At 40.9% G+C, this 22,082-nt stretch overlaps 1 protein-coding gene across 1 annotated transcript in view; it reads left to right on the forward strand.

The window, feature by feature from the left end:
* LOC109400952 (mucin-6) overlaps positions 1–21,477 on the forward strand; it is a 42,417-nt gene extending 20,940 nt beyond the window's left edge. The window contains exons 3-7 of the mRNA XM_062857838.1: positions 5,804–6,299; positions 17,221–17,547; positions 18,431–18,695; positions 20,248–20,632; positions 20,696–21,477. Coding sequence (XP_062713822.1) covers positions 5,804–6,299; positions 17,221–17,547; positions 18,431–18,695; positions 20,248–20,632; positions 20,696–21,382 — 2,160 coding nt within the window. The 3' untranslated portion in view covers positions 21,383–21,477. The remainder of the gene's footprint in view (positions 1–5,803; positions 6,300–17,220; positions 17,548–18,430; positions 18,696–20,247; positions 20,633–20,695) is intronic.
* Positions 21,478–22,082: the final 605 nt, after the last annotated feature.

Raw genomic sequence — 22,082 nt, forward strand, 5'->3', positions numbered from 1 at the left:
ATCGTTACATCTTGTTTGAACATGCGAATGTTACTTCGCATACTTTGCGTTTCAGGAAACCCCGGTCAACCAACTGGGATCTCTTTACCGATTTGGTTGCAGCCAAATTTCATGGATACTCACCATAAATTGACACTCCAAGTGATTTAGATGATGCCGTTGATACTACAACGGCCTTCATCATGGAAGCTTTTGAAGAAGCTTGCTCTCTGCGGTCTGTGAAGACCACAAGAGGAACCCCTTGGTGGAACTCTGATCTGGCGAAGCTCAGGAAACAATGTAGAAAGAGTTGGAACAGACGACGTTCGGCTGGATCGGAGGCTTTCAAGTCGGCTCGCAAGGCCTACCAGAAAGCTCTTCGGTCTGCTGAACGATCCGGCTGGAAAAACCTTTGTACAAATGTTTCCAGTCTGAGTGAAGCCAGTCGATTGAACAAAATCCTTGCAAAATCTAAGGATTTTCAAGTGAACGAACTTCGTTTGCCAAATGGTGATTTCACTTCCTCTGATGAGGAAGTTTTAGAATGTTTATTCAATACACACTTCCCCGGATGTGTGGATATTACATCTTCGGATGAACCTGATGTCTTTTCTTGTAGTTATGATTCTTTAGCTTCGGCTCGGAGTATCATAACTTTAGAATCGATTGAATGGGCACTCAATAGCTTTGCTCCTTTCAAACCTCCTGGGGCAGATGGGATTTATCCTATTTTGCTTCAGAAGGAATTTGATCATTTCAAACATGTTTTGAAACAACTACTTGTTTGCAGTTTTGCTACAGGGTATATTCCCAAATCCTGGCGGGATATTACTGTGAAGTTTATTCCGAAAGTGGGTCGCGCGTCGTATGAATAAGCAAAGAGCTTCAGACCTATCAGTTTGACCTCTTTTCTTCTGAAATGCTTAGAACGCATAGTCGATCATCACATCCGTGATGTTCATCTGGCCAATATGCCTCTTCATGTGAACCAACATGCTTACCAATCTGGAAAGTCCACTGTGACTCTTTTACACAAAGTTGTTTACGATATCGAGAAGGCATTCGCTCAAAAGCAATCATGCTTGGGTGTTTTCTTAGATATCGAGGGTGCCTTTGACAACGTGCCTTTCGATGCCATATTGGAAGCCGCACGGGGCCATGGTATATCTCCAATGATTTCCAATTGGATTCACCAAATGCTCAAAAACCGACATCTCTTCTCGACATTGCGTCAAGCGGCGATTAGGAAATTGAGTGTTTGTGGATGCCCCCAAGGGGGAGTCTTATCACCACTTTTATGGAATCTCGTAGCAGATACGCTATTGAGGCAACTCAATAATAGCGGTTTTCCTACTTATGGTTTTGCCGACGACTACCTAACATTGTTAGTCGGTATGTGCATCAGCACCCTTTTCGACCTGATGCAAAACGCTCTTCAGGTAGTTGAGGGTTGGTGTCGCCAATATGGCCTTTCGGTAAATCCGAGTAAAACATCTATTGTTCTTTTCACGGAAAAGCGAAACCGTAATGGTGTTCGAACTTTACGTCTCTTTGATTCTGAAATCAATGTGACTGAACAGGTAAAGTACGTTGGAGTCATTCTTGATTCCAAGCTTTCCTGGACACCTCATGTTGAGTTCAGAATCAAGAAAGCTTGTATGGCCTTTGGGCAATGCCGGCGAACCTTTGGTACAACTTGGGGTCTAAAACCCAAGTATATCAAATGGATCTACACAACTGTTGTTCGGCCAATATTGGCCTATGGATGTCTTGTGTGGTGGCAAAAAAAGCGAAGTGAGAACGGTCCAATCAAAGTTAGGCCATCTCCAAAGGATGTGCTTAATGGCGATGTCTGGAGCGTTCTCTTCAACTCCCACGGCAGCGCTCGAAGTTCTCTTTGACGTTGCCCCACTACACATTCATCTCAAACAAGAAGCACTTTCTTGCACTTACCGCCTATAGGTACTCGGTTTACTAGAGGAAACTCCTGTGAACCGCAGTTCAACACACACCTCGTTGTTTCCACTTTTGGTGAATTGGGACAAAGTTGTCCTTGCTCCAAGTGATCTTACAATTGCTTGTAATTTTCCATATAGGACATTTTCCACGAAATTTCCTTCCCGGGAAGAGTGGACATCGGGTTATCTGGAGAGAAGTATTTCAGACGGCATCGTATGTTACACTGATGGCTCCCTTCTCGAAGGTCGAGCAGGTGCTGGTGTTTATTCTCGTGAGCTAAGGCTGTATCAGTCTTATTCACTTGGTAGACACTGCACCGTTTTTCAGGCCGAAATCTTTGCTCTTATGTGCGGAGTGCAATCAGCACTTCAGCAGCACGTAATGGGCAAAGTAATATACTTCTGTTCAGATAGCCAGGCTGCTATTAAAGCACTTGCTTCGGCCAACTCCAGGTCGAAGATAGTTATCGCTTGTCGAACTCAAATTGAGGAGCTGAATTCAGCAAACGCTGTTCACCTTGTATGGGTACCTGGCCATTCTTCCATCGCTGGAAATGAATTGGCTGATGAGTTAGCTCGCACTGGAGCATCACATGACTTCATTGGCCCTGAGCCAGCTATTCCGGTATCCAAGTGTTGGGTGAAGCTTCAGATTAACACCTGGGCTGCCACTCAGCACAAACAATACTGGAATAGTTTGGAGTCATGTCGTCAAACAAAATTGTATTGTACTGAGCCATCTCTACGGGTGGCAAAGTATCTAACAAATCTGTCAAAGCAGAATTGCAGCATGCTGGTCAAAGCATTGACTGGCCACTGCCGACTCAGTTATCACATGGCGAATATTCAGCAAGCTGATTCATTTGCATGTGATAGTTGTGAATCCGATTATGGAACTTCGTATCATTTAATATGTAACTGTCCAGTTTTTGCGCAATTGCGTTTCCGAGTACTCGGGAAACACTTATTAAGTGAAACTGACTTCAGAAACCTGAATCTTCAGGACGTTCTGTTGTTCTTGACCCGCTGTGGTAAAGAGCTATAGGCTCTCTTTACGCTTTATGCATTATCACAGTGCCCTTCTCAGGGCGCTGTTCGAACCCATTGTGGCACGCTTATGCGTTATTACAGTGACCTTTTCAGAACGCTATGTGAACCCATTGTGTTACGCTTTTTCGAGTATGACGATCCTATTCCCTCACCTGCCCTTTCCCATGTCCTATCCTTTTTCCTTCCCTTCTCCGTCAGGTAAATGATGAATAGGCTCGTGTTCATGGCGATGGCACAAATTTCCCGAATGGAGGAGAACGTGCCTCTAGAGCCGACCTACTGATACCTGATACTGTGCAGCAATTGTTGTTTTTTGAACTCGGTACGCTGGATGATCACGCGCGGCTACAAAGGTAATGATCCGAGTCAATGTTCGAAAAACGTCGCCCGTCGACCAGCAGGTGATCTATCTGAGAACAAGTGTCACCATTCGGATAACCAGGTGGGTTTGCGGATATTCCCACGTGCAAAGTAGGTAAGGACTGTATCGGAAATTAACTATAAACGTTCACAATTGCCTGAAAAATAATCTGATCGAAATAAACATAACTTTATTTTTGGAGATGCTATATAAATCTCTTAAATAAAGAATGGCAGTTCTAATTTTCAAAAAATAATCATTTAATTTGGACTTTTATCTCAAAGATTGCACACATGCTTCTAAAATTTTGGACACCTCCCAAAAATTTAAAATTGCGAAAGCTGTGGGAAAATATTTAATTTTTTCACTTATTTTTGCGCAAATATATTCTTTTCCAGAATGCTCATGATATGGGAAAATTATTTTTATCAAGAAAAATTTCCTCCGCAGTTTAGGGCAATTCTTAAAAATGAAAAAAGGCCATTTTTCGAGGAACTCTTTTTTTATGCGTCTTCAAAGAACGATTACGCAAATAAAAAATACATAAAGTTGAAAAATTTGCATTTTTTTCGATTGGGTATGTATTTAAATCTATTGAAGAAGTAATTTTGCCAGAGAACGGAATTTTATAACATCTAAAGATATTTAAAACAGAGCGTCAAAGTTCGACCAAAAAGTAGGTGTTTATTTGGGATAGACCATATTCTTAATGTTGAAGGTTTTTCTATCCAAGATAAAAATTTTAAAAGTCGGTTTTGAGTGATATGTTATGTGTACATAACTGCTAGTAATATTCATTATTTTCCAGATTTTTTTCCGTACAAATTTTTTTCGCTAGAGATGTTTGAAACGTTAAAAAAATTAAAATCAAAATGCTGTGTGTACAGATTGTTATTTTGTGTGGTATACTCATAGAGCCATATTTTCAATAATACAAAACATTTTCCAAATTTCTTCAAGCTGTTCTAAACTTAACTATATTGTGAAGATTTCATAGAAGAACCGGAATGAAAAGATCAACTGTGCGTCAAGATAGAGCATTTTGTATGTTTATAGTTAATTTCCGATACAGTCCTTACTGCTGATAGCCACCCCTCTAGCAGCAGCGAATGTCACAAGGCGCAGACCATTATTGTTGGTAATGGAATGAAGGCTTTCAACGACAGTTCGAAAGAAACTTTTTCTACCGATCTGCGCATTTGCATCTCCGTTGACTATTTTGACATCTTATTTTGGGTACTATCCGTACACAGAGAAACTGAAAAACTCAAAACTAGGTACATTTAAACTCAATTTTGAGTTCTTTTTCATCTCCCTTTTCATGCGCTCTTTCTATTGTTATCAGAGAGTGAAGAGAGAAACACCCCAACTTTTGCAGTTCCGTGCGTCAAGCCAACACTGAGTTTCTAGCACAGTACTCAAATTTGAGTGAATACAACCTAGTCAAAATTTCGGTTGGGTGGAAAAAACTTAAAATTAGGTATTTTTTTCACATGGAAGCAAGCGGGAACAACCCAACAAAAACATCGATTCCATCAACTCAAAATTGGCTTAACGCACGCAACCCCGAAGTTGGGTGGAAAGAACTCACTTTTGGGTAGTTTCGTCTCTCCGTGTAGACCTTATCAAGGCTCTTATAGAACTCATCCTTCATGCCATTGGGTTTATCGCTCGTTGATGCATCCCGAGCAGAGGAGAATAGCAAATTTATAACAAAAGAATCACATAACCTGTTTTTATATCATAATTTGTTATTGTTAACTTATCAAAATATATCTTTCTATATATTGAGGAATGCCCCAAAGGTTCATGTTGGCACTCCAGATCAGATATTTGAAGTAGGTATTTTTTCTTGCGCTTATTTCGGTCTTGCAGACGACTTTCGTAGTCGCAAGCGTCGCACGTTTTCTGATTGTGCTCACTGCATCCGTCATCTTGCCCGTATGCAGGAGCGGCGCAGGATCGCGATTGCCTAAGTTGACCGAGACGCTAGTGTCTCCTATTCCCAAGATAGCAATTTACTAGGCATGGTGGCATCGAATTCACACGAGAACGGTCACCACTCAAAGTACAAAGGTTTTCCATCTACGAGAGTTTGTGCAGGTCGTCCCTTCCTATAGCCACTGACCTAGGTACGGCCTGTCACAGAGTGCCCGACCTGTTTCTAACTCTCTGCTGAGTATTATCTTTGTCTATCGGATACCGAGCCGTGTGACGTAACAAGGGCAACGTCGCCTGCCGTATTTCATTAGCTTGACAATATCCATCACTTTCGTCACTTGTCATAACACATGATTACGTCACCGGAAGCCATTTAAAAAGTATTATTTGTAGTACCCTGTGTTCTAAGACAACAACAAATGCGTTCATCTATTGATACCAAAAGTTGCCTTTTTGAAGTAAAAGTAATTTTACTAATATGAGAAACACTCAAACCTCTTCTTTTTGTTTCCAGGATACTGATAAAACGACTGATGTTACAACTCCTACTACTCCCATAACGACTCCCATTACAACGCCCATAACAAGCCCTGTAACGACCCCTATTACAAGTCCTACGACACCGATAACGAGTCCTGCTACATCGCCTATAACAACACCTACGACACCCATAACGACTCCTGTCATTACTACTCCTATAACAAGTCCTATCACGACCCCTATCACAACCCCTACGACACCAGTAACGAGTCCTACATCGCCCATAACAACCGCAGTTCCACCAATAACAACAGAGCTACCTCCATGTCCGATATGCCCGCCAGGTGTTTGTAAACCGGACACCAGGTGTCCGATTGATCCATGCCAGGAGTGTAATCCCGTGCTGCTGCCGCATCCGGACGATTGCGGAATGTTCTACAAATGTACCCACGGATATGCGTGCGAAATGCATTGCCCACCCGGACTGCACTGGAGCAGTGCGATGAATCGCTGTGAATGGCCCGTAAGCGGTGACTGCGCCGGAGCTGCAAAATAACCATTGAGAGCTGCATATCAGTCTACCACGGTTCATTTCAACCTTCGTCTGATAAGCGTACTGCTCTCATGAGTAATATGTAGGTGCTCATTTCAATTACACGACGCGATGACAAGTGAATTTTTGTGTAATATTGAATTATACTTTACAAGCTGAATAAACTTTGCTTTTTCTATCCAGTCATCTACATACATACAGTTATTAAGTAAAAAGTTGAGTAAAAACATCGAATTAAAGACTGTACATAACCAACAATTTTACGTCACAATACTCAGTTTGCGACTACCGCTCTCTATCATCGATCATGTTCACCAAATTCTTGTCAGGTATGTCACCGTTCCAAATGTTCTGGTGATAATTTCCATGTTGTCCACAAATTGACCGGATTTCGTGAAAATCTTACCCCGGCTGTTTAGTGAGCCCGTCGTCGCGTTACACACCTTCCAGAACGATGTTGAAGAATAGGCATGAGAGTCCGTCACCTTGTCGCGGTCCCCAGTGAGATAAACAGGATAGATCACCCAAAACTCACGCAGTTTCACACACTATCCATCGTTGCTTTTATCAGTCTGGCCAGCTTCCCAAAAAACCGTTCGCATCCATGATTCTTCCTTCAGGAATTTTTTTTTCTAGGAATTTCTGTCAGCATTTCTCCAAGATTTCCTCTAGGGATTCCTCCAGCAAATTCTAAAGGAATCTCTCCCGGAATTCCTGCAGGAGGTCCTCGAGAAATTCCTCCAGAGATTCATCCATGGACTTTCCCCATGAATTTCTTAAGAAATTCTTCAACAATTCCTTCAATAATTCCTCCACGGAATTCATCCTTGAATTTCTCCAGAAAGTCCTACAAAAATCCTCCAGACACTCCTTTTGAAATTCCTCGTTGAGTTCCTCCAGACCCTACAGAAAGCCTAAAAAATTCTACAGAAATTCCTTAAAGAATTCCTCCATGCATTGCTCCAGAAATTTCTCCAGGAATTCATCCAGAAAACGCTTTAGGAATTTCTGCCTGCAAGATTTCTTCTAGGGATTCCTTAAAGTCTTAAAATCCTTAAAATCTTAATGGAATTCCTCCCGGGAAATTTCTCTTAAAGGAATTCCTCGAGGAATTCCTCCAGGGATTCCTCCATGGGTTTCTCCAAGAATTTCTCCAGCAATTTCTTCAGGAATTCCTCCAAAGTTTCATCCATGAATTTCTTCAGAAATAAAAAAAAATCCTCCAGAAATACCTCAAGAAAATCCAACAGGGATTCCTGCTAGAATTTCTCACGAGACTCCTACAGGATTTTTTCCAGGGATTCCTCCAGGAATTTCATCTGCAATTCCTTCACGGATTCATCCAGAAATACCTCCAGGAATCCTTAGAGGAATTCCTTAGGATTTCTCCAGGAATTTTGCCAAGGATTCTTTCAAGAATGCCTCCAAGGATTGCTCCCGAAATTTCTTCACGGATTCCTCCTGAATTTCTTGCAGAGATTCCGCCGGAGATCTTTCCAGGGATTCCTCCAGAAATTTCTCCAGGAATAACTCCACTAATGCTTTCAGGGATGTCTCTTGTAAGCCCTCCAGGGATTAATCCTGGAATTCCTTCACGGATTCCTTCAGGAATTCCTTCAGGGATTTTCTGCAGGAATTTTTCAGAGCTTTCTCCAGCAATTCGTCCAGGAACTCCAAGAGTTCATTTAGGAGTGCCTCTAGGGATTTCTCCACGGATTCCTCCAGAAATGCCTCCTGGAATTCCTCCATGGATTCCTCCGGAAATTCTTCCATTGATTATAGATTCCTTCCAGGGATTTCTCCAGAAACTTCTCCAGGAATCCTGAAATTCTTTCAGGGATTCTGAAAGGAATTCCTCCAACAATTTATCCAGAAATCCCTTCACGGATTCCTCTAGGAATTATTTCATGGATTCCTACAGAGATTCCTCCTGTAATCTCTCCAGGGATTCATCCTGGAATTCCTTCATGGATTCCTTCAGGAATTCATCCAAGAATTCCATCAGGGATTTCTCCAGGAATTCCTCCTGGAATGCCTTCAAGAATTCCTACAGGAATTTCTCCATGGAAACCACCAGGCATTCTTCCGCGGATTGCTAATGTTGCTAATTGATAAATTGAGAGATGAGATTTGTCAATTAGCAACATTTCATGTCTTATAATTTCTACAAGTTTTTTCCAGTTTGTTTCAGACATGCCAGAAAATCTGGTAAAATTCCGCATAGTTGTGAACAAAAAGCGTACTATCTGATATGCTGTCCGCAACCACTTGCTACTATTCCCGAACAATATGACATGATACCCAGCCTAACTTCAAATGGTAGTGTTAATATATTGTAGTATACCACTTGGCAAATTGTAATGGGCTGTTTCACAATATGACGAATAGGCTGTTAGGTTAGGTTACAATAAAAAAACAGCTTTTTTCTCGAACAAAATTTTCGCAAAACAATAAGCCAATGTGTTGACTTATTGTTCATTTTTTGCAGCGATAATTTTAAGACTTATTGTTGTAAAATTGTTGAACCATACATGTGCATCATGATGCCTGGTCTTATGGTATATTGTTCGTTTATAGTTGCAATGACAATATGTATTAGCCTGGTACACGGTTTGTATGGGAAAATACAAAAAATGGAAAAACTCAAGTTCCTGTATACTTTTTGAGTTCCACTTTGGTCCCATATCAACTGTGCAAAATTTCAGATCGATCGAAAAAACTATATTTTAGCGCCCGCCATTCTTAGTTTTTCATACGATTTACTATGGGGAAATATTACTCCTGCAAAGAAAAATCGCTAGGAGTCACCCCTAGATCCCTAAAAATAAGTCAACGAATGATTTCTGTAGAAAACTTCACTAGGAATCAGACCTCTGAAGACAGCAAATCGATGCAACGTTCGTGGAAAAAGTTATTAGGCTTCACCCGATCAATAAAATAACGAGATTTTATTATTTATTGTTATTCCTTACATGTTAAACAGCGTTTGCATGCCATTCGGTTTTCAGTCAATAACTTTTTTCACATGCCTCAGATCGCTTTGCGGTCTTCGGAGAGTTGGTTCCTCGTAAAATTTCCAATAGAAATTATTCATCGATTTATTTTTAAGGGTTAAGGTGCAACCTGTGGCGATTTTTCTTTGAAAAAGTGATTTTCCCCATACTAAATCGTATGAAAACTTAAAATGGCTGGCGCTAAAATATAGTTTCTCCGATCGATCTGAAATTTTGCACATGTGATATGGGACCAAAATGGAACTCAAAAAGTGTACAGGAGTAAAATGTCTTTTTGTGTTTCACGTTAATATGTATGTAATACGGTTCCCTTTCATTTGTTATATTGACGACGAAATAAGAAAACAAATAAAATTGCAATAGTACACCCAGTTTTATTGATTCCTATCCTATTGGAAAAATCTATTTTTTTATAATAGCTTATAACAAGACTTGCATTGATGGCGTTGCATCTCTATCAAGTTTCCGAGGGGACCTCCGGCAGTCATTAACCACATATCCTGTGCCGACATAGGGTAAAAGGGTATAATGCGCCCCACCGGGGCAAAACGCCCCCCTTGATTTTCTAGCGATTCAAGCGCTTTTCGCATGCGTGATCGATTAGAAATCTCAAATATTGAATAATAATTGTTTTCAAGCTGGTCCGTTAGTGAATTGGTACAGAAATGCATTAAAAATATCAAAAAGTCTGAAATCGAGGCTTTTGGCGTAATATTTTACCTCTTATAAGCTGACTTCATTGTAAACGAAGCTAGTTCTGTTCGCTTGTGTTACTTTGCCACTTTTATGCAGTTAAACACTTGTTTAAAGACTTTAAACACTTGTTTGTTTTGAAAAGGCAAATTTTGGAACGTTTACGAAAAACGTTTCCAAGCTTCCATAGCCACCTCTCCAAGTTCGCATGCAACACTTCACTAACTTTAGTAACAACGATTTGCAATGAACAATAGATAAAATAAGGCCTCAGTTTCAGATATATTTACAATTCTGCTTAGGGGGGCCTATTATACCTGTTTACCCTATGCATTATTGAGTTGGTTATCCATCGGTTTGTACCCGTCGGTGAAATCCAGCTGCTGTTTCAGCATTTCTTACCAGTATCCCCGGTCAGCGCCGCGTGCTGTCGCGAGAGCTCCTAGCGTGATCGGTACTCGTGGAGAACTTTTCTCCGGGAGGAGCTGAGGGGATGTTGTTAATTTGGCCGTTGATAAGCTGTGCGACCAGCGGCAATAGCATTTGCCGGATTTATCCTCCACGGATGACTTGACTAAACCGATCCTGCTGGCGGCCGTTGGAATGATGTTTCCAATTGTTCCGATTGGCAATCGTAGACACCATGGAAACATCCGTGAACATTGGTTATCTGTAGAAATAGATATTACCATCATTATAGAATATTCATAGAAAATAATCTCACTACTCACCGGTCTAGCTCAAATAATAATTAATTGCCGAAATCTCCTCCCGACTTTTCTTTTCAATTCCACTCAAGTTCTCACCCGAGCTTACCGAGATTCGAGCCGATACTCACACAAAGCTTGCGCAACATTATCACAAATCATCAGTGTTTGGACGCCGAAGTGATAAATGAACCACTCGGCAGTTTTTATTCCCTTCTGTTGGTTCTGTTTCAGTTGCCACGCGCGAATTTGTTCTCTCGTCGAGTAGCATGGTTCACGAACGAATACGAAGAAGATGCTCCGATATACAAAAGCTGCGACGAGGAGCGGTCATCACTAAATGTAACACTTACTGAACCCCTCTCATCGTTGGCTTGGAACAGCTGTGAACATTCATTATTTTTATCATTATTTATCGCATTTTCGCTCTCAAAACGTAACATACCATTTAGTTTAATTGTATTAATGATGTTTCAGGTTGCGTTGCCATAAAAATCAAGAGTTAGAACACTATTCTGTCAAAAAAACATTGTTGCCGAATGCTTCGCTTTCATTAACATGGCCGAGTATCCTCTCTCTTGATTCCCAAGTAACACACATGTTATATAAAAGTTACGACAGCGCAAGTTTTGGTTGTATAGAAGTTTATTTTACGTTATTTCAACACAATGTTAGAATTACGTAAAATAAACTTCTATACAACCAAAACTTGCGCTGTCGTAACTCTATTATAACATGTGTGTTGCTTGGGTTGCGCTCTCGTATCGAACCGGGAAGAGCATGAGTAGTATTTCGGAAAGCGTTACCGAGCATGTTGGTTCACGAACTGCTACATTCACGAGTGTAGCACAAGCTGAGTATAGACCGTTCAGTGGTTCGCGATGAAATTCCAAACTCTGCAAATCATTCAGTTAACATTGAACAATAATTTTCTAGAATGTGTGCGTGACATCATGTTTGGTTCGCTTTCGATACGGACAATAATCAGTTATAATTGAGCTCTATGTCATAATGTTATTCTATGTGGGATTGTTGAGTTACTATTCCTTGGTGTTTACAGTTGAAAACTACTTTGATTATGAAACACAAACAATTGTAAATGAACTATGTGATATGTATCAACAATTTGAGAGATGGTTGTAAAGAAGTTCTATATATTTTTGATAGCGGTCATTATTAATGTTTGATAATAGGACACTTTTTACACATATATCAACAACATGGCAAAAAACAAGTATATGGTAGGAACAATTTGTTTGTTGTAGAGCGGACCTGGTGTGATGGTTAAAGCACGTGACTATCACGCCGAGGACCTGGGGTCGAATCCCACTCCCGACAAACTCACAATAAACATGTAAGTTCTTCCTTCGGAAGGGAAGAAAAGCGTGGATCCCGAGATGAACTAGCCAAGGGCTTAAAATCTCGTTAATACAGATAAAAAAAAAACAATTTGTCAAGTTGTTTTTTTCTATGCGGGGTGTCACTGCCTCCAGGGATTTCTCCAGAAAGTCTTCTAGGGATTCCGCCAAGAATTCCTTCAGGAATTTCTCTACGGATTTCTCCAAGAAATCCACCAAGGATTCTTTTAGGAATGTCGCCAGGGACTCCTCCAGAAATAATTTCTGCAGCAATTCCTTCAGTAGTTCCTCCAGGAAATTCTAAATGATTTTTTCCTACAAATTCCACCTGGGATTTCTTCGGGAGTTTTCGAGAGCTTCCTCCAAGAATTCTTCCAAGCATTTCATTAGTAATGCCTTCCGGGATACCTACAGAAGGTCCTTGAGGGATTTCTCCTGAAGTTCCTGCAGGGATTTCTTCTGGAATGCCTCCATGGATTTCTTCAGGAATTCCTCCAGGTGGTTAAGTGATTCTCAAAATGGTCCATAGAATGCTATTTTGATGCACGAGTTACAAAAATGGTGCATAAAACTCAATTGTGGCATATAAGATGCCTGGATCATCCAATACACACCAAGAAGGTGCATAGAATTTTAAGGTGTGTGATGTGAGTATGGTACATTATCACCTTAAGGTTTCATGATGCTTCGCTAAACTTTTAAACGACTCATTGACTTTTTGATTATCGGTTATTTTGACCCTCACGTTTTTGAAGTGATAAAAAACTGTCAATTCTGCAGCATCGCAGCAGAAAAAGTATCACCGTTATCACAGCTAGTGCGAATATAGGATGAAGCGAATATTCGCTTTAGTAGCAGATACCGTAAAAAGCTTTAATTATCATGATTCAAGATTCAAAGATGGTGCATTATGTAGGCTAATTCGGATTACCCCCAATTGTAGAGGCGCTTAGTAAGATAAGGGGAAAATCGTTTGTTTACATAAAAAAGTCAAGGAGCTCCTCAAATTATGTAATCACATTAATTGTTCGTAAGTACAGCTGTGGATGAAAAACAAACAGACGTGGTTTTAAGCATTTTGTACAATCATGACCAATTTTCATTCGCATAATAGATGGTTCTTTCACGGTACACTTCAAAGTTCTGTGATGATTATTATGAAATTTCGTTAGTAGTTATGATAGTGTAAGACACATTTTCTTGCAAAATTTCATCAACTTTTATCAATTGGTTTGAAAGCTACTGGTGTTGATAGGGTTAAGTGTTAATGAATATTTTTCCTGTTTTTCATGTGCGATGTTTGCCTTATCATAACTTTTGCGTTTCTCTGCCAATTTTCATGAAATTTTCACAAAAGGTTTTTGATTATGTGTATATTATACCTGCAAAATTTGATGAATATTGGTATAGAACTTGTAATCAACATGGTTTTTTCAAAGGACGATCAACGACCACTAATCTATTGCAATTTGTAACATTTTCAATTAACGCCATGGATAGAGAGCATTATGTTGAAACACTGTACACTGATTTCAGTAAGGCATTCGATAGAGTTGATATTGCTTTATTACTATTTAAATTAGGTAGGCTTGATTTCAATCCTGGATTGTTAAAGTGGATACAATCGTACCTATCCGATAGAACCCAAAGATTGAGATTTGAACATAGTATATCCACAAAAATAATTGAGGTTACATCCGGGGTACCACAAGGATCTCATCTTGGTCCTCTATTGTTCATTTTATTTGTCAATGATGTAGAACATGTCTTGAATCGCCTCAATGTTCTAATATATGCTGATGATATGAAACTGTTTCTTGAGATATGTAATTCAGCAGATCTTGATGTATTTCAAAATAAAATAGATGTTTTCCATAACTGGTGTCAGAAAAACTTGCTTGAAATTAATGTTAAAAAATGCGTTTCTATTTCATTTACAAGAAAATATACGGTTGAGCCAACAGCTATTTACCTTAATAAAATACCAGTTGAACGATGTAAGCAGGTTAGAGATTTAGGTATAATTCTTGACTCTAAATTGTGTTTTAATGATCACTACAACAACATCATATACAAAGCAAGTAACAAGCTAGGATTCATAAAGAGATTCATTTACCATTTCAATGACCCTTACACAATCCCCAAGTAACACAGAAAACATCTTCAGAAATAAAAATTACAGAAGATGTTTTATAGTAGTATTATAAGCGGACCTGACAACTTCTTATGTTATTATTTAGCTAAAGTTAAGTTGACCAAAAACAAACATCAATAAAAATCACATTGACATAAGCATGCATAAAATTTGCTACTTTTACAATTATATAGCACTACAAAAACAACAAATTCAAGTTGATTTATTGATGATCAGTTTCGCAGTCTTTTATGGATTGTTGTCAATGATTTCGGTAGACTGACCAGCAGTAATATCTCCATAAAGAATTAAGTATTCACCGATCTTAGTTCTCGTATTACCACGTCATGTTAGGCCATCGCCATGTTCTGAGCACTTTAATAAACCATTGATCAACTAATTCAACCTTTCGGAAAAACAATGCACCGTCTGCGGTCTTTTGCGCCAGTTTTGTTCGCAATCCTGATCCCACTTCCCAAATAATGCAAATAATACCACACCACACAGCTTGCGCTCTAGACACCGTGAAAGCTTCTCGGACGCCATCGTAAATGCCGGAGCTGCTAACAGATGCTGGAGGCCGGAATATAGATCGTAAAATCGTTTATCCTTTGCGCGGCAGAAAACTAACTTCGAACACGAGGTGGTCGGGTAAATCATCGACCACCAGGAATCCCGTGGGGACGACAAAACTCCGACGGACCAAAACAGACAAACAGCGCGATTGTTGTTATTACATTTTGACATTTGACAGATATAGTTAAATCGCGTGAAATGATTAGCTGTAAAAGAGTTAAATCAGTGTAGCAAAATACTTTCTATAACTAAATTATGAATCTGTTGCGAAGTAGTTCGCGAAAAGTGTTTTTTACGTAATTTCAACTTATTTACAATGGCAACACTAGATTTGAATTGCGGTTTGTATTTCACTAAATAAAATTATGCAGATCACAGTACCGCCTAAAAATATAAGTACACAAAGGAAAATGCGACAAAAATTTATATATTTTTCTTTTCATTTTTTTATCAATTGGTAGAAATTTTTTTCTGAAATATAAACACATTCGGTTCGCAATTGAAGTATGATCAGTTGTTTGAGTTACAGGCTGAACTGTAATTATGGTTGAAATTTTAATTATTCCTAATACTTTCAACCGGTACTGTAATCCTCATGGAAAGCTGCCATATTGTTTTTCGAGATGATTTTGAAGAAATATCACAAATTTTCATAATTTTTATATACATTTTCTAATTTGATACAATGGCGCTTGAATTATGATGAAGTAAAACAAGAAGTTTCGCAGTGAATCTAGCCGCGCATGTGAAATAGCACCGCTTCCATTGAATAGTTCCCATTTAATAAATTATACTATCGACATAGTTTATAAGCTGTAATGTATCATAGCAACCATCAATTGGAAAAAAATATCATGTTGTTGCAGTTATCAGTACAATTGTGTTCTGTCCGTTGATACGGCACATGTACTTATTCATGTGGTGTCAATATTCAATTTTGTTTTTTATTATGGGATCTCAAAAGCTATATTACCTTCAAATAACTTAATTCCAACTAATGCTAATGGTATGTTCTATAACAGCATTCTGTAAGCTGTATTCCTTGAAAAATACCTTATTGCAACCGATGATAGTGGCTGCATTAAATGGGTATTTTGCTAGTTGTCAATGAAGACAAATATCTTATTTGCAACCAATTAACATTTAGTGGCTGAATAGAACGTACCTAGAACGACATTATTAGTACTATACGTGTATTTGCATACATCTTATATAACTTATAAGATGTTTTATAAGCCGCCATTTTTTGCGCTGTTTTGATTATATAAGTGTGCCATATTATGTAAATAATGCAAGAAACATACAACAGATCGAGTATGAAACGTGTAATTTTAACTGTTATATAACAAGTTGTGTTACTTGGGTCAAGACATTGTTTATTACATATGTTAGACCACTTCTTGAATATTGTAGTATTGTTTGGGCTCCATATCATGAAACGCATATTAATCGTATAGAGTCTGTTCAAAAACAGTTTTTGCTTTTTGCGCTTCGTAAGCTTGGCTGGACGACACTACCTTTGCCCTCTTATGAATCGCGATGTTTGCTAATAAATTTGGTTGGTCTCAAAAAAAAGAAGAGAATTTGCCATGATAGCCTTCACCAACGATGTTATATCACAGAAAGTCGACAGCGCAGTTATGCTAGAAAATCTAATTTTTTACGCTCCCACTCGTCAACTAAGAAATAGAAATCTATTTTATATTAAATACCAAAAAACTGACTATGGCATTAATGGGCCTGTTGTATCTCGCATCGAGAACGGCGCTACTTTGGCTTTATCCTATCCCAAGCAGCGCAGTGCAGCAAAGGCAAGTTGAATCATTCAACTTGCTGCCCATTGTTCACTTCCATCCATCTATCGCATCGTCAGCCCGACGACACGACAGGCACCGTGTAAGCAACGTCCAGCGCACTGCGGTGTTCACATCAATAGGTTTTAATTGTTATAATATTCATCTCCGTACTGTGTGTCGCCTATAAAAGGCAACAGCGAATGTGTACCTAGGTATAAGTTTCATCGTTCCCCATCGAGCAGACACGCCGTCTGTCTCGATGGCAAATATATAGTTTGAATTCCAAAAGTAGTTGTTCTTCGTCGCCGCCTGGAGTCCCCCCCCCTCCCCTCCAATCCAACACAACATAGAATCCTAGCCCCAGACGAAACATGGTGCCGTGACCATGCCGAACCATCCCAAGGAATGGAAACTCCAGGAAAGATCGCCAGGCAAGCGATCGCGAACCACTCCGGGACGACGATAGACACAGCGAAAACATCCACCCTCCTTCCGGACCGGCGTGTCCCCGTACAGGAACAGTGAATTCTTCCTCCGGACCGGCGTGTCCATACCACGGATCGGCTAAACTTCCAATCCGGACCGGTACATCGCAAATCCGTACCGTGCGTCCACATCAGAAACCGGTGAAGCCAGCTCCACACCAATCAACCACCCTCCGGACCGGCGCGTCCACACTCGGACTGATGGTATCAGTCCGACGGCCCATCCAACACCATCCTACTGGCGAGTCAAACGGCATTCCATCCACCGGCGGCGTGGATCTTCCGAAGCATGGGCTTCACTCCGACTCGGCCAACGGCAGTATGCGCTGCAACTGGGAAATCCGACCTGCCACTCGGCGCAGCCAGGTCACGTTGTCGTCCGGCAACAGGAGCCTCCCAACGACCAGCCACAATTCAACCAACCAACGAGCCACCTAACCACCGGATCAATCACCATTCAACGTTCCGCATATCCACGATGATCTTTCCATGCGGCATCCTACCTGCGGCTGTGGCAATAGCACCGACGACGGCAGTAAATTGTCACCATTCCATCCAACGTACCTACGGCAAGCATCAGATCAGAAAATTTGAAAACGAAACAATTTCGTTTTGAGGCGCCGGGATGTTTGATCTCGCGCCGAGAGCGCGCCAAATATTGTCCACTCATTAGGTACATCCAAACAGCGTGTGATGTGAATTGTTCTATTCAACCACGCTGCACATTGTTTAAACTCATCGTCAGCCCGACGACGCGGTGGGCACCGTTGAATCATCATCCAGCGCACTGCCGTGCGCGCTCCAATTGAATAATTATATTTTATTTGTTCGTCCGTAAAGGTGCACGCGAATTGATGTAATGTAGAATAGTAGTTGAAGTTTTCTCCCGAGCAGGCGTGCGCCTCTCGGGGGCTAATAAATCCAAAGTTTTAAACTGAGTTGTTTGTCGTCGCCTGGATCCCCCTCTTCCACCACACAACCCTAGACGAAACATGGTGCCGTGACCAGGATTGGCCACCAGAGAGCGACCGCGAACCGACCATTCCCAGGACCGCTCGCAAGGGAGCGATCGAGGACAACATCATCCTCTTCCGACGGGACCCCAAGCCAAGACGATGAAGACAACGGACCTGTGAATCCATCTCCGGACCGGCGTGTCCATCCGAGCCGGCGAGCTCAGTCAAGCAAATCCGGACCGGCGTGTGTCCATTCCACGGATCGGCGAGTCATCCATACGGACCAGTGCATTTTCCATCCGCACCCGTATTTCAAATTCCGGAACGGCGTTTCCAATTCATCAACTAACCATCCATCCTCCGGACCGGCGCGTCCACATTCGAACTAGTGGCATCTAGTTCGACGGCCCATCCATCCATTCCCACTGGTCGAATCATCTGGTTATTCCTTCCACCGGCGCGTGGAACCTCCGAAGCTCAGTCCTTCCCTCCGATTCGACCAACGGCAGTATCCACTGGCACCTGGGAAATCCGACCTGTCACTCGGCGCAGCCAGGTCACGTTGTCGTCCAGCAACAGGAGCCTCCCAACGACCAGCATCATCAACCAACCAATTCCAAACGGACAACGCCAGCAAAGAAATCCTACAAACAGGTGCATCAATCAACGACCAACTATTCCATCCAGTATCAGTCGTCGACGCACCACCGATTGGCTTAGAGGAGCATAGACGACACCGATTATCCATCCGATCAAGAGCACCCAAGTAATCAGAAAATTAAAAACGAAAATTTATTTCGTTTTGAGGCGCCGGGATGTTGTATCTCGCATCGAGAACGGCGCTACTTTGGCTTTATCCTATCCCAAGCAGCGCAGTGCAGCAAAGGCAAGTTGAATCATTCAACTTGCTGCCCATTGTTCACTTCCATCCATCTATCGCATCGTCAGCCCGACGACACGACAGGCACCGTGTAAGCAACGTCCAGCGCACTGCGGTGTTCACATCAATAGGTTTTAATTGTTATAATATTCATCTCCGTACTGTGTGTCGCCTATAAAAGGCAACAGCGAATGTGTACCTAGGTATAAGTTTCATCGTTCCCCATCGAGCAGACACGCCGTCTGTCTCGATGGCAAATATATAGTTTGAATTCCAAAAGTAGTTGTTCTTCGTCGCCGCCTGGAGTCCCCCCCCCTCCCCTCCAATCCAACACAACATAGAATCCTAGCCCCAGACGAAACAGGGCCTATTAATAGAATGATGTCGTGCTATAATAGTTATTGTGAAGCAATTGATATAACAATGAATAGATCGAAACTTAAACATGTTTTATTTCAAGATACATAAGGCAATAAGACAGGTGAAAATAGAAATTAAGAATTTCATTGTCACAGACGTTATTTATTATAAATTTTACTGTAAAATTTGGTCTACGTATTGATTGACGACAAATAAATAAATAAAAGAACTTTCAATAGTACAATCGAAACAATAAAGGGAGCTGACTAAATGCTGTTTGAGGTGCTAAAATCACGTTCAATCCCAATACATGTTTCGACTATAAAATCGTTGATAGTGCATCGATTTTTTTGAAATTTTGCCTATGCAACAAATGTAGATTGAGAGGTTTGTGTGCAAAATTTCAGCCATTTCCTTTTAGACTTGTTAAAATATCAAAATGGCCGCCACAACGGCCGACTTTGGCACCTACTCACGATTTTGAGCGTACAAATCTCTTCGTAAACAAAACCAGCGCAACTGATCTTCTGATTTCAAGCTTATTACAAGTGAGCAAGAACCGAATTATAAAATGCACTGTTGTTGGAAGCTTGCTTCTTGAGATTTGTGCGTTTGAAGTTCTAATGCACTGTTGAAGCGGGATTTCAAGACGTTTGTTCTTAAGATTTTGTACGTTTTACTTTCCCTAAATTAAAAACTGATGTTTACTACTTGTGCACCGAAGCCTCTACCTTGAAAGCAAACTAATACAGCAAAAAAAACTCAAGAACAATTAACAGTCATATAGTTCGTTCATTTGGTATCCCCACAAAGCACACGTTGAAAAGCTGCACGTGATTTCCATTAAGATAATTCCACACAGCGTAGTATTTTTAAAAGCTGATAAAGCAACCCGAAGCCATTTGATATTGATAACAAGCATTCTTTGTGCATTCTTAGTATATAAACTATGGAACGTTAATGGAGTTTCATCAGTATTAACCGTCGAACCGGTTATTGTTTTTGCTCCAAAATGCTGATTTTCTTACTTCCCATTCTTGTGGCATCGGCCGCAGCAGTTAAAGATTCGCGATGCATACAGTACAGCGCGGGAGCACAGGCAATGACCTTGCCTCACAGAACGGATTGCACGAAGTTCTACATCTGTGACGCGGAAGGAAATGCTCTGGAGATGCGATGTCCAGCAAAGCTTTTCTACAGCACTGAAGAAGGAGTCTGCTCGTTCGATTCATCAGGTTGTACCGGAGAAGAGAACAATGTTCACGAAGAACCCAAAGAAGAACTTCCTGTTGATGAACAGCCCATCATCATCGACAATGGATTCAAAAATGAGCAAGACTTCCTGAAAATGGTAGATTTTGCGACGACAATCTAATCGAATTATGTAACCAATAATATGGATTCCTTCTTTCAGGCTTGTGTGGATCAACCATCAGGATTGACCTTCCCATTAGTAGATGACTGCTTCTCGTACGTAGTATGCTTACAAAACAAACCAATCATTCTGACATGCCCGGAAGGTTTAGCCTATGATCAACGAAACAAAAAGTGTGAATTTAAGGAAGTTGTCAATTGCAAATCCAATGAAATCCCGATGCCTGTGAAACCAGTTGATGTTCCAGAGGCTACAAACACCCAACAACTACCAGAAGTTGTACCGTTTGAAAGTCTGCCAAATGCCCACCCAGTATGGAACATGCCGGACCTACCACTACCTCAACCAGCCCCTGAATCACCGATCATTTCAATTCCAATGGAACCAGAACTTCCCGCTGAATCCGTTGTGCCTATGCCACAGCTTCCGGTTGTACCGCTTCCCGAAGAACCGATCCCATTCCCGCAAAATCCTATTCCAGATCCAATAGTACCACGAGAGCAGGAATTCATGCCGTACGGTCCGGTAACTTACTCGGATTCGAGGTGCCCGCAACGGTTCGACCCCAACCATCCGGTACTGCTTGCCCACTCCAGAGATTGTACCAAATACTACGTCTGTGTTGGACCCGATGCAGTCGAGAAACAATGCCCCTTGGGACAACACTGGAGTGTCCAGAACAGCTGGTGTGATTTTCCTCAACGGGCCAGATGCATGGCAGCGTAAACAGCCGCAGCAGATAAATTTCGTATAATCTAGAGTTGATGTAATATAAATAATCCAAGTGAATAAATAACTTGAACTCTATTGATAGCAAAAACTAGCTGGAAAATTATACATTTCTCTAGGTTTGTACGGACTTCAGAGGTTCTTTCATGACCCGATTCGTGCAAAACCTTTCTGCTACATGTTATTTTGTCTGTACTTCTCCCCGACGTGATGATTTTCATCCGATTTAACCGTTAGTTCGCAAGTAGCATCCTCGACGGCCTGTTGCATGTAGTTGTAGATCATACACATCAGGTCCGTATATTCTCGGCAGTTGAAGATGTCCATAAGTTTTTATTGTTGTTTTGTTCTCTCAAATATTTTTTTCATCTTTGGATTTATTTCTATAACTACTTTAGTATAATTTGTTTTATTTTGTAATGTGTTGCCATGGCTGAGAATTGAGTGTCCACTACCAGGGGCTCCAATGCGAGCTTTTTGGTGTGGGGGAGAGCGGAGGGTTCACTCAAAAAAAAAAGGTCAACGAATCGTCCAACCAGTTTAAGACGCGTATAACGAACTCAAATTTGAACTAGGAATTTTCACACAGCGACCAAGAAGGATCTGCAGGACAAGTTCTTGCACCGTTTTTTTTTCTTCTAGCCCATAGGTGGAATATTTGCTCAACAAACACCCGTACAGGAAGATCCGGGTAGTG

This window comes from Aedes albopictus, chromosome 3 (assembly GCF_035046485.1).
Source record: "Aedes albopictus strain Foshan chromosome 3, AalbF5, whole genome shotgun sequence".
Taxonomy (NCBI): Eukaryota; Metazoa; Arthropoda; class Insecta; order Diptera; family Culicidae; genus Aedes; species Aedes albopictus.